A 13,371-nucleotide genomic window follows, 5' to 3' on the forward strand; every position below is an offset into this window, starting at 1 on the left:
AGAAAGCCCGCGTGCAGCAACAAAGACCCAACGCAGCCAAATATAAATAAATTAAATAAATTTTAAAAATTAAAAATAAAAAAATCAAAGGGAGTGGCTTCCCTCGTCGTCCGGTGGTTAAGACTCCATCCTTCCAATGCAGAGGGCACGGGTTCAATCCCTGGTAAGGGAACCAAGATCCCACATGCCATATGGCATGGCCAAAAAATAAAATAAAGGTGTATTTTTTATTTTTATTTTTATTTATTTATTTTTTTAAAGGTGTATTTTTTAAAAAAATGAAAATAAAAGTAAAAGGGCACACCATGTTTGCCTGTAAACAGTGATTTAAGTTATTTTTCAAAATAATAAATAAAAGCTTGAAAAGGTGAGTAAATGGGGATTTAGAGTGATCTGTGTTGAAACCTGGAAGCACCCCAGGGGGACAGCACGAGGTGGTCCCCACACCTCAAGGCTCTTACCGTAAGCGTGGCTGTGTTCTCGTCGTCCGACCACTGCATGGAGAGGGGGACAGAAACAGAACGTTAAATGTGGATAGTGTACTGGGCTTCCAAAAAGCAATGCCGCATCTAAAAATCACCCATACACAGGAGACAGCTTTTCCTGAACACAAAGAATGTGTCCAAGTGAAATTTTCATGTAATTTCTCACTTGATTGAATCTATGCTAAGATCTCAAAGCCAGAACCATTTCAGAGAACATTTCGATTAGAACACGTTACGGAACAGTTTATATTATTTTGAACCAACCTGTATTTCTTCTGCTTCATTATCACTGTCTGGCTGAGAACATGTTGGCGGATCTTCCCTGGAAGAACATAAAATGAAAACTGAGCAAGAGAAAGCTTTGGTGCTGTGCAGTCATAATTGCAGGTGTGCTGAGTATATATATTTAAAAAACAGCCTTAGAATTGGAGGATAATGTTAGGAAAAGTTCACTTTTTGAGACAGAAACTAATAAAAACCAACATGAAATTAACGAGAGTACATGTCCAATAAGAGATGGCGTAATAAAAACGTCCTGCCCTCTTCTGAGAAATCACTAGAAACAAGGAAAAGAAAAACTCAAACTCCACCTGTGAGGACACTAAGAATCCAGTCTCAATCCCGATATAAGAGAAAGTGCTGCCCAAGACAAGGAAGATCAGACGGGATGAAGGAAGCCACAGAAGGAATTGCTGGAGGAGCTGTTCTGGGCAACTGTGGGACACCCTGTGGGCACAGCCAAAAATCTTTTGTTTACATAGCAAAAACAGCACGTGTGGGCTGGTGGCAGGAATTACCCAGGATCTGGACTGGCACCACTGGAGGGCATGGGGGAGGAAGAGAAAGAAATACTCAGACACGCTGTCTTAGAAGGAACCAGTGGGCAAAGTGGGTGTTGAAAAGGGCCATTAACAGCCAATCCTTACCGCCTGGGGCGAAGCAAGGGCTGAAAGACCGCAGAGGGAGCGACACTGCCCAGGCCCCTCCTCAACACTCAACGACAAACAACTGGCCTATGAAGAACTCACATCACTGAAACCAAATACTAGTCAGAATAAGAACCGGCAGAGGGGGCTTCCCTGGTGGCGCAGTGGTTGAGAGTCCGCCTGCCGATGCAGGGGACACGGGTTCGTGCCCCGATCTGGGAGGATCCCACATGCCGCGGAGTGGCTGGGCCCGTGAGCCATGGCCGCTGGGCCTGCGCACCCGGAGCCTGTGCTTCGCAGCGGGAGAGGCCACAGCAGTGAGAGGCCCGCGTACAGAAAAAAAAAAAAAGAACCGGCAGAGGATCTACACCAGGAAACTACAAGAAAAAGGGAAAAGGGAGGTTTCTGGTTGACCATGGGCATTTATCCATCCCTATGCTCCCTCCTGAAATGCTACTAAACTGATTTAAAAGATCCCAAGGGAAAAAGCACCAGAGAGGAGACAACTGCAGAGAAGAGACAACAAAAGTCTGGAAAACAGAAAGCCAGTGAGGGGGGGGACCCAGTGGGCAACAGGCAGACCCTGGAGCCATCACACACGATGGGACCACAGCTCCGGCTTCAAAAGGGGTGACCTGAGTGAAGTCCGTGAAGGGGGCAGGGAGGCACGCCGAGCGGTCCTCAGCTGGCACATCCCCGCAACTCATCCTCCTCCGTGGACCAAGCAGGGTAAGGGCTCCGGTCCTTAACGCCCCAGAGGAAAATGGGGATGAAATGCTAGAATACGACGAAGTCATAAGTGGAAGTCGTGTTAACAGCGAGACCTCTAGTTCCCTTCCTCCCTCCCTGCTCCCCAAATACAGACAGATTAGAGGATTCATCTCTGTAGACACTGGAAAACCCCAGGGGCAAGACTCACAAATAACTGTCATCTGGGAATCTTCCATCAATACCTGCCGATGGCTGGCACTCTTAGTCAACAAGCCCCACCCGGATACACAAAGTTTCTGCGTGTGTGTGTGTGTGTGTGTGTGTGTCCATCCCTCACTCTTAAATATGAATAAAGGCCTAGAATCATGAGAAAACTAAAGAAAGGCTCCAAGATGAGAAAAGAGTTTTTAAAAAGAGAGAAAAGAGGTACATGGATGAAATAAAGACAATACAGGAACCAGATGAAAAATAATTTTTTAAATCATAAATATCCTTAAAGATAAAAGATACTGCATTCATGAGAGGAGGCCAGAGGACAAGTTGAACTTGTAGAAACTGAAAATGTGGTAGCCGAAATTTAAAAATTCAACAGAATGAATGGCAAAATCAAGGAAATTTTCCAGAAAGTAAAACTAAGAAGACAGACAATAGGGAAGAAATGATAAAATTCAGAGAATTAATCCAGTAGACCCAGCCTCTAAATAATAGGAGTTCCAGAAAGAGAAGCAAGAAAGTAAGAGGAAATTATCAAAGACATAATATTTTTAACTGTTCTAGAACGAAAGAGCCCACCAAGTACACATCACAATGAATGGGAAAAACAAAAACAAGAAACTCTGATGATGTATTTACAAAGATGGCCACAACAATTCTTCCCATCTTGACATGCCCCTTTGCAGGGTGACTTTGCCACTCTTCCCATCAAGAAACGGCATCTGCGTGGCCGCTGAGCCTGCGCGTCCGGAGCCTGTGCTCCGCAACGGGAGAAGCCACAACAGTGACAGGCCCCCGTACCGCAAAAAAAAAAAAAAAAAAAGTAAGAAACAGCATCTGTTTTCCCACCCCTTTAATTCAAACTGGCTTCAAGACTCATTGTGACCAACAAAATGTAGCACAAGGGACACCATGTGATGCTGAACCTAAGTGTCAAGTCTTTACAGCTTCCGTGCCCCCGTTTTTGGAATGTTGCCACCACCACATAAAGGAGCTGAGTCTGAGGCTGAGAAATCACACGGAAAGAGAAGCCCAGGTGACAGTCAGCATCCGCTGCCAGACATGAGTGAGGCATCTTAAAACCATCCAGTTAGGTCGAGCTACCAGACAACTACAGCCGCAAGAGCGACCTCAGCAAGACCAACAGAAGACTTGCCCAGAGTCGAGCATTACAGAGGCTCTGAGATTTGACCCCACTTGCAAGCTAACAAGTTAGCCTGCCAGAGTTCATGGACTCTGGCAGAAGACAGGGGACTCCTGGGTCAGAAACAAAGGACTCTCATTCACAGTACAAAGCATGAGCTCCATCTTCGAATCAGTTCCCTCTGGCCCCTCACGCCCCGTGGCAGGTCAAGGAGTGACCCAGGTTTGTGTTACAATTGAGGAACCCTGAACTTAGAGAATCTCATCTTTTATAATGAGCTACAGGTAAACCTGGCTGGTCTTTGACCCAAGGGGAGACACTGTCTTTATCTGTACTAGACAGTAACAAGCCTGCTCTCTGCTAGGGAGAGACACTACCTCTATCTTCCAAGGCCATCTGCTGCATAAATGTCTTTGAAAAGACAATCAGGAACAAAAGCTGTCAGTGCCTCTGTTCAAAAGACATGCAGAGACCCAAGGAGAAGTGTCTCTCAACACCCAACTGAGCAAACATTGACACATAAAATGGTCACGTTTTAAGTCACTAACTTTAGGCAATACAGATGACTATCATGAAGTAACAACACAAAAGGTACTCAATGAACTTGAAAATGCATTTATCACTCTAAAACACCACTTTTGATTTTTGTTAGTATAACAGAATACATTTTAAAAAAACATATTCGTGGGCTTCCCTGGTGGCGCAGTGGTTGAGGGTTCGCCTGCCGATGCAGGGGACACAGGTTTGTGCCCTGGTCCGGGAGGATCCCACATGCCGCGCAGCTGCTGGGCCCGTGAGCCATGGCCGCTGAGCCTGCGCGTCCGGAGCCTGTGCTCCACAACGGGAGAGGCCACAACAGTGAGAGGCCCATGTACCGCAAAAACAAAAACGAAACAAAAAAAAAACCATATTTGTAATCGGTGTATTCATACAGTTCTTCAGAAAAACTTATTGCAATTCCTACCATGAGATGTGTCACTGAAATGGAAAAGATGATGGAGTGTATACACTGGCAAGTCCACCAGACTTGCTTCCCAAGGTAAATCTCTAAATACTGAGGACTGAGTTGACGTTAATATTTAGAAGTATTCTCTGTTTTCTGTATCACAGCTAGCACTGAGCTGGCACCTAAAAGCCATGGGAAACATGAGAGCCCTGGCTTTGGAGGCAGACAGACATTGTCAGAACATGTCAGTTCTGCCACTGTTACTCGTGAGCGTGGCACCAGAATCCCATCTATAAAACCAGGATGACAGTAGCTGCTCTGCAGAGTTGTGAAGATTCAAAACATGAACGAACCTAACATGTGTTTTATAATTGGCATCTATTGTCATTCTCCTTAAGGGAGACGATCGGGGGGCCAGAAGGGGACAGCGAGGATGGGCACTTACCTGGGAGCGCTGAGTCAAACCACCTGAATCCGACCCAACTTGTGAGCCCAGGTCAGGCACCACCTCTTCTGTACAAACTCCCTGCATCACCCCAGCTTACAGTGATTATTTCAACTCCAAAAACATGGCTTAACAGAACACTGGGTGCTTTTATTCCAAAAACGGACACCTATTTATTTACATCTTTGACTTGGCGACTAACTAAGCCTGGACTCCCAAGGCAGGATGTCCCACCCATCTTTTTTTGTTTGTTTGTTTTAAATGGAAAGTTTATTTGCTCAGTACACCAGACACCCATCTTGTTATCCCAGTAGCATGCTCAGCACCCAACTCATAGTAGAAACCCAATAATGTGCAATGAAAACGAATCACTGTCTACACCAGAAATGCGTGTGACCAGCCTCCTTTCCTACACCAACTGCAGGCAACGATAACCAAACCAAGCACGTCAAGATCTTCCATGCCTCAGAGCCCTCCTTAATGCCGCTCCCTCAGCCTAGAAGATTCTTCCCTCTGTCCTCCAACTGACTGCTTTCCACCCAAACTTCCTATCTGAGAGGCTCGTAAGTTACCTCTTCGGGGGTATTCCCTGACCCTCCCTGAAATCCTCAGCCCCAACCCACTCCCAGTAATTTAATACGTCAGTGACCACCCCATTTCCTTCAAAGCCCTTACCACAATTTTCACTTACATATTTACTGGTGTGTTTGTTTAATGTTCGGACTGAGATTAATGATGATGGTGAGAACAGTTAGTATTTCTTAAGAGCGTACAATGTACTAGGCATTATTTATTTATTTATTTATTTTTTGCGGTACGCGGACCTCTCACTGTTGTGGCCTCTCCCGTTGCGGAGCACGGGCTCCAGACGCGCAGGCTCAGCGGCCATGGCTCACGGGCCCAGCCGCTCCGTGGCACGTGGGATCTTCCGGACCGGGGCACGAACCCGTGTCCCCTGCATTGGCAGGCGGACTCTCAACCACTGCGCCACCTGGGAAGCCCCGTACTAGGCATTATTATATTTATAAACATTAAATATTTATGGCTAAACATTTTATGCATTATCTCCTTTTATCCCTGCAACAACCCTATTTACAGAAGAGGAAACTGAGGCACAGAGAGCTAGAAACGAGCAAAGATAGGATTTGTCCCTAGGCAATGTGACTGACAGACCAGCACCGTGCTATCTGACTCCCATAAAATACAAAGCTGAACTGTCAACCCCAAAAAGGCAGGGCCCCTACCTGATCTGTGCATTCCTGGAGAGCAGAGTGAAGTGCTGTGTGCTGTATCGCACTGCTGAACAGTGTTTAACAGGCCTGCTTCTGCCAGAAGCTCATGCACACATCTGGCCAACGAAAAACATCACAGGAGCTCTTCCACAAGCTCGGAGTACTGAAATCTACCCAGGACTTTCTAACATCGGGAGGCATTTTCTTTACACTCCCATTTATGTAAGCTTATTAAGTGTTCTATATTTAAAAATAATAAACTTACGTCTGTAAATATCCCAAGGTTGAGACTCACCTACCAATTCTGTTTCCTTATCCTGCAATTATTCCAAGTCATTGAGGCTCTAAATTAATAATTTTCAGGTTATTAAGGGGTTGAGCATACCAAAAACAGAACTATAATCTAGAAAGCTACACAGAAGATCCATCAGACCAAAAAATATATATATATGTATATATGTGTGTGTGTGTGTATATATATATATATGAGACTGTATATATATACACACACACACACATATATACATATACATACACACACACATACATATTTATGGTAAAATTAGTGTTACCGAAAATATACACAATTCTAATTATATCTGAGTTCATTTACTGAAGAAACGTTCATCAAGCACCTCTTGTGTATCAGGCACTGTTCCAAGAGCTGGGAACACAACTGTGCAAGTCCCTGTTCTCATGAAGACCGTATTCTAATAGAACCACTAAGGGAATGATGTCAGATGGAAATAAGTATTATACTGAAAAATAAAGTGAGGTTAGGAGATAAAAAGTGATGCACCAAAATGTGGTAATCCATACAATGCAGCAGTATTTAGCCTTGAAAAGGAAGGTAATTCTCACACATACTGTAACATGGATGAACCTTAGGACATTATGCTCAGTGAAATAAGCCAGCCGCAGGAGGACAGGTACTGTGTGATTCCTCTTGTATGAGGTATTTAGAGAAGTCAAATTCACAGGCACAGGAAATAGAATGGTGGTTGCCAGGGGCTGGTGGAAGGGGGCAATGGGGAGTCAGTGTGTAATTGGTACAGAGTTTCAGTTTTACAAGATGGCAAGACTTCTGCAGATGAATGGTGGTGATGGTTGCACAACATTATAACTGTACTTAATACCACTAAACTGTACACTTAAAAATAGTTAATATAGTAAATTTTATGTTGTGTATTTTATCTCAATTAAAAATATATTTTTTAATAATTCTAAGGGAAAATTATTTCCAACCTAGAATTCTATAACAAAAAAAGAGTGACGTTATCAGTAAGGGTTACCATTAAGCTACTTCAGAAAGGAAAGAGGATGAACACTTAGATAACATGACTTCTGAGCAGAGACCTGAATGAAAAAATAGGAATGACATTAAAGTATATGATTCTTAAACTTTTTCCAGTTTGCACTAAAAACACTGAAGCGGGGCTTCCCTGGTAGTGCAGTGGTTGAGAATCTGCCTGCTGGTGCAGGGGACACGGGTTCGAGCCCTGGTCTGGGAGGATCCCACATGCCGCGGAGCAACTAGGCCCGTGAGCCACAACTACTGAGCCTGCGCATCTGGAGCCTGTGCTCCATAACAAGAGAGGCCGCGATAGGCCCGTGCACCGCGATGGAGTGGCCCCCGCTTGTCACAACTAGAGAAAGCCCTCGCACAGAAGCGAAGATCCAACACAGCAAAAATAAATGGATAAAGTAATGGACTCCTACCCCCAACATCTTAAAAACAAACAAACAAAAAAACACTGAAGCATGGTACTTTCCTTTATAAACAGAGGAACTACTTGAACAAAAGGAATAGTTATCATACACATTTTCTAAAAGTAGAGATGAAAGGAATTACTCAATTTCACAACTTGTAATTATTAGTAGAGGAAGTACTCAATTTTGAAAATCTTATCAACTGGGCATTGACAAGGAATACAGGACAAAGATCAGCACACAATTTTAACTAGGGACAAAAGGGAGAGAATGGGGCCAAAGCTAATGTACTTATTTTACATGGTAATCGCTGAGATTTAATCATTACAAATTTTTTTTTTTTTTTTTTTTTCCTTTTTGTGGTTCGCGGGCCTCTCACTGTTGTGGCCTCTCCCCCTGCGGAGCAAGGCTCCGGACGCACAGGCTCAGCGGCCATGGCTCACGGGCCCAGCCGCTCCGCGGCACGTGGGATCCTCCCGGACCGGGGCACGAACCCGCGTCCCCTGCATCGGCAGGCGGACTCCCAACCACTGCGCCACCAGGGAAGCCCACAAATTTCTTTATGCTAAAATTTAAAGAAGTTTTTTCTGATATGACTTACCTTCCTGACACCACCAGAGTTCCATCATCAAGTAAATAATCCTTCACATTCTGAGGAAGTGGAAGGATGACACTAAAAAAAAAAACCAAAAAACAAAATGCACATACCAAAAAAAAGGGCATCAATTTAAAAGACCAACCATAAGCAGAGAAAAAAAGTTCAAAACTCAATTTGTGACTTACTTGTTCCCTTTATTTTAATATGAAGTGGGAAATGTTAATGATGGACATTTGGTTGCAGCAGAATGGAAATTAGGATAATATGAATAAATACTGTGGTAAACTAAATTAGGTGCATATAATTACCCCCATTGTCTTGGTGATAAAGAGACAAAAACCAGCCAAATCCAAAGAACTGGACTGAAATCACAGTATGAAAGCAACAAGCTCAGAAGAATTCTGAGTACAAGGGTTATGTGCCTTTAAGAAATTAGAGCCCTGCAGGTATTTGCAGCAACACAGGAAATGAGCAAACAAATCAGAAGATGAACAGCATCTGACCACCTTCTAAGACACGGGGAGGAAGCAGGCTTAAGATGTGGAAACCATTCTTTGGTTGGCAATGAGTGTGTAAGGCTAAGAATTCACGGTATGTTTGGATGTGCATTCTATTCACCTGATCACCAGAGTACACAGCTGCTTACCTGGGCATGCTTCAGTTGAATTGGTTTCAGGCAATAATAATTAAGGAATGGCAAAGCCTATGTGAGAAAACTAGAAAGCTGCATGGGAAGGCATCAAATGCCTAAATAAATAAATGAATAACCTTTACTCTTTATATTTGATATACAAGCCTCATTTACCATCATCTTGTTGTCTATTTAATAATCACTGATCATGTTATAAACATTCACTTGTATTACTGTTTATTAAATACGTTTTTTTCTTTTGGGAAAAAAAAAAGGGATGGCAAAGCCATACTTGATATCACTTGAAAAAACGTATGGGATAATTTGGTTTTTTATTCTGTAATAATCATCAAAAATCCTGCCACAGATACTTAAAATGCTATTACTTTGATCTTGAGGCATGTATTTTTTAAAAACTGAAAACGATTTTGGCCTGCTTTCAGAGAGACCATCATTGACTTATAATAGTATGCTTCATTTATTTATTGAATAAGTTTTTTGGCACATTACAGATGGATTTTGTGCACAGGAAAGATTATTCATGAGCTACTTCAGTTTTAGAAATTAATATCTGATTTATCAAAATTACAATTTCACATTCAAAAGCTTACTTCTTCTTCAGGCTTTTAAGTTCAACTACCAAAACTTATTCTTCTATTTGTAAATCTGCTAAATTTTAACAAAATTTCAAGTGAGTCTTTGAAACTTAAGAGTTGCTTTAAATTTTTTAACTCTTGTAAAAATAATCTATTCAACTTTCTTTTTAAATATGTCAATTGTCTAATTACAGGTAAGCCTTTCCAAGTATTTAACTCTTACAAAACCAGTGAATTAAACTGTAAGTACAGTGAATCTAAGGTTCTTGCAAACATTCCAATTGAAATTGAAAAACTTAAAAAATTTTCTTATATCTTTTAACGTATTACAATTCTAAACCAATTACACAATTTAAATTGGAAACACAAGGCTAACCTGTTATACATATGCCAATTGTTCTCAAAAAGGCAAATTCTTAAGGATATTAACTAAACTTAACAGGAGAAAAAACCCTCAAGTTTGAATTATTTCATCACCTCTATATATAATTCTAGCTCTTCCTGGGGTTAAAGATACTTACCCAACAATGTCATCCCAAGAGAATTAGACATGACCTTCCTAAGAGAATTTGAAGTTTACCTTCTCATGGGCCTGAGACTGAGAAATATCGGCAGGGATGCTGGTTCCTGGACATCTAGGGTGATTTTCCTGACCACAATAAGAGCAGAGAGAGCCCTCTTCTATGTCAATAACATCTCTGAGTCCCCAAATCGATGATTTCCGAGTTCATGTCCCTTGTTTCTGAGTTACACTAATTCTCAAGTCTGATGTGAATCCTGACTTTCCCTCCAGGTTGCATCATCCCTTGACTGGATTTGAAACATCTACTTACTGTTTGATTCCATTGTGAATTCTCTGCATATTTTTCCTATTTGGAGGGTCTACAACTCTTACATGTATGAGCCTCTCCGAGTTAGATTCTGCATCGTTCTCATGAGTCCCTGAGTCCAGCTGTCACAGTTCTAAAGTCGCCCTAATGACGTGACCTTGCATTATGTTACCTAAGTCATGGAGAAATCCTAGATGACTCCGTTAAGAACTGAATGCCTAGGAGTGGGAAAGGATACAAAAGAAAAAAAAAATCACAGTACAATATGATAAGTACTATACCAAGTGCAGATGTACCAAAGGCCACCAAAATTCTGAAGAAAAGGGAACCATGCCTGAGAGACTGAGGCCATAAACAAGTCATGGCCAGGCGTATTTGACCCAAAGGTACTGAGGCTGTCGGAAAAGAGCTTAAATCAGTCACTGAAATCCACGATGCAGGCAAGACTCCATGAGGCCTGAACGAAAGATGTAAAAGATTTAATGACAAAGTACCTATCCCATCAAGTCGATATAATTCTATACACAAAGACAAGCTAATCTAATGGAATGGAGGTTGAAGGGGCCTTTAAAAGATTATTTATAACTTTCATATTTGAAGAAAGAGACATTTAGAAAGGAGAGTGGATGGCCCAAAGTCATCTAGCTACTTATTCTTAAGCCTGAGTCAAAGTTCTAGAACATGTCAAAAAATGATTCTATATTCTTTCCTCCATAATCATCTCTGAACCTTGATTAATAAACACCAAATAATAAGGCTGAGTCAATAACCAGAATATGGTTTCTCAGCATTAAAGCTGACAATGACAATGACAAACCTAACACGACTCTACCAGAATGACCTGGGTCGTGGAGGGACATCCTGCCATATGTTGGGTTCCAGTGATGACACCACAGAACTAACTAGAGTTACAGTTCAAAGACAGAGGAAAGAATACTTTCAGGCAACACAGCTTAGTTGTGGACCGGTGAAAAAAAAAAAATCCCACCCCTTGGTTTATTTTTCACTCCCAGCTTCACATGAATGTTACACATTTTAAGTGAACTAAAATTATTTTGCTTCAATGGAGCTTTGATTAAATCAAAAACATTAACAATGGGCAGCTTTTTGTGCTATATGCCAGAAACAGTGGCAAGCATTTTTAATGCTTTATCTCATTTAATTCTCGTGACAATCCTACTATTTTCTCAATTTTCCAGATGGGGCTTAGAGAGATTAAGCGATTTGCACAAGATGCTGGTGGAACCAAAATTCCAAGCCAGACAGATGGCCCTGACTCTGGAGTCCAATTCTTAACCATTATACTTTACTGCTGAAGGCAAAGAAAAACTCCGCCAGAGGTGACAAAAGGTGCCTGCACACAAAGCACATGGCAGCTTCGAGTGAACTCCGTGTGAAAATGTCTGACAGGCTCACAAATATACCTTCTATCACACCAATACAAAATAAATAATTCTAGCATCATCTCAGACCCTAAGTCTCTTTCGATTATGCAAGATAATGAAGGACTGGCACATAATATAAGAAGATAAAGTCCACTGCTGCTGTTGAAGCTCTTCCTTCTGTTTTGGTGTGACTTCAACCATCTTCAGATGCAAAGCTCCTTCGAGATGCTCTAACCTCCATTACACCCTGGATAACTGGGAGCTGATTCTATGTATGAATAACAGGATAGAAAAGAACTGTCTTTTGAATAATCTCCTTGGGCTAGTCCAAACACTCAGGATCTCAAAAGTTTCCCTCTCTGTATTCTCACTGTCTGCACCAAGAAAGAAAAGGGAAGACGCATATCTAAAAAAGTGGCAATCTAGGCCTAAAGGGGGAGCGCCAAAAGACAGAAAATGCTACCCGTGGATACGCAGCTCTTTGATCTATCCGCCTTAGTGTGGGAAAGCCTACCCTTGCACCATGCTCCAGATGTCACAACTGCTTTTGAACATTTGGGGATATTCTCCTAGCTGCCTTGCCTACATTACCTCGAATGACCGGGTGAAGGATGAAACAGTTAATCCTCTGCTTGCCCTGCAAACTGGTCATAGATTCCTTGTTGTGGGCCAGAGAACTAGAAAACAAATCCTGTTCCACTTCTCTTCCAGATGGCTTCCGTTCCTAACAACACATAAGTATACTTTACTAATGCTTTCCATCTACACTATCATGTTGGAGCTTCACAATGGAATTTGAGGTTCGGTCTGTATCATTGTTCTCATTTGATAGTGACCAAAAACTATCAAGTCCCCCAGTGGGTTAGTCAGTGGCAAAGCCCAGACTACCCAGTTCTGCTGATCATCTCTCCCCGCTGGCAATTCTAAAGGCAGTGAAGGTGAACTCCGAAGCCTAAACTAGCTTCATCTGCTCCTCAGCCCGCCTCTGACCTTCACTGAGCCACGACACTGCCCTTCTACCTCCCCAGCACCCTCCTTGATGCACAACAGGGGGCACAGCAAACATGGATCGACTTCATCCATCTCCCCACCCGAAATACCACTTAGGAAGTCAAAATCTCGGCCCTGGCGCTCCCATCCAGGCCTGCAGTTTTTTTATGGAGCTGGGAGTCGCTCCAAATTTCGCAATCCCCTTTTGCCCATTGCCCCGGCGTAACCCCTCTCGTCTCACCTCTTGATTGTGAGGCTTCTGAACAGTGGATACCACGCGGAGAACTGACAGTGCAGCACATGCTCCTTCTTCATCCTCCAGCCGCCCCCGCCGCTGCCGCCGCCGCCGCCGCCGCCGCCTCTCCCTCTCCTCCCAGCACCCTCCCGGAACCCTGGTCTCCCGTCCCGGAAGTGCCCGCCGAGCTGGTTTGGTTAAAGGACACTTCCGGTCTATAAAGCAAGGAGGAAGGAGCGAAGAAGGAGCGGAGGGAATCTTGGGGCGTGCTTTTTTAGTGTACATTCACACACA

The 13,371-nt window shown here is 42.9% G+C and overlaps 1 protein-coding gene across 1 annotated transcript in view; it reads right to left on the minus strand.

Moving 5' to 3' along the window:
• Positions 1-13,225, minus strand: part of CDC123 (cell division cycle 123) — a 60,837-nt gene extending 47,612 nt beyond the window's left edge. Inside the window, exons 1-4 of the mRNA XM_081230114.1 lie at positions 13,084-13,225; positions 8,414-8,485; positions 750-807; positions 462-494 (exon numbers count right to left, since the gene is read on the minus strand). Coding sequence (XP_081086240.1) covers positions 462-494; positions 750-807; positions 8,414-8,485; positions 13,084-13,157 — 237 coding nt within the window. The 5' untranslated portion in view covers positions 13,158-13,225. The remainder of the gene's footprint in view (positions 1-461; positions 495-749; positions 808-8,413; positions 8,486-13,083) is intronic.
• Between the last annotated feature and the right edge of the window lie 146 nt (positions 13,226-13,371).

This window comes from Mesoplodon bidens (assembly GCF_964165515.1).
Source record: "Mesoplodon bidens genome assembly, chromosome: 3".
Taxonomy (NCBI): Eukaryota; Metazoa; Chordata; class Mammalia; order Artiodactyla; family Ziphiidae; genus Mesoplodon; species Mesoplodon bidens.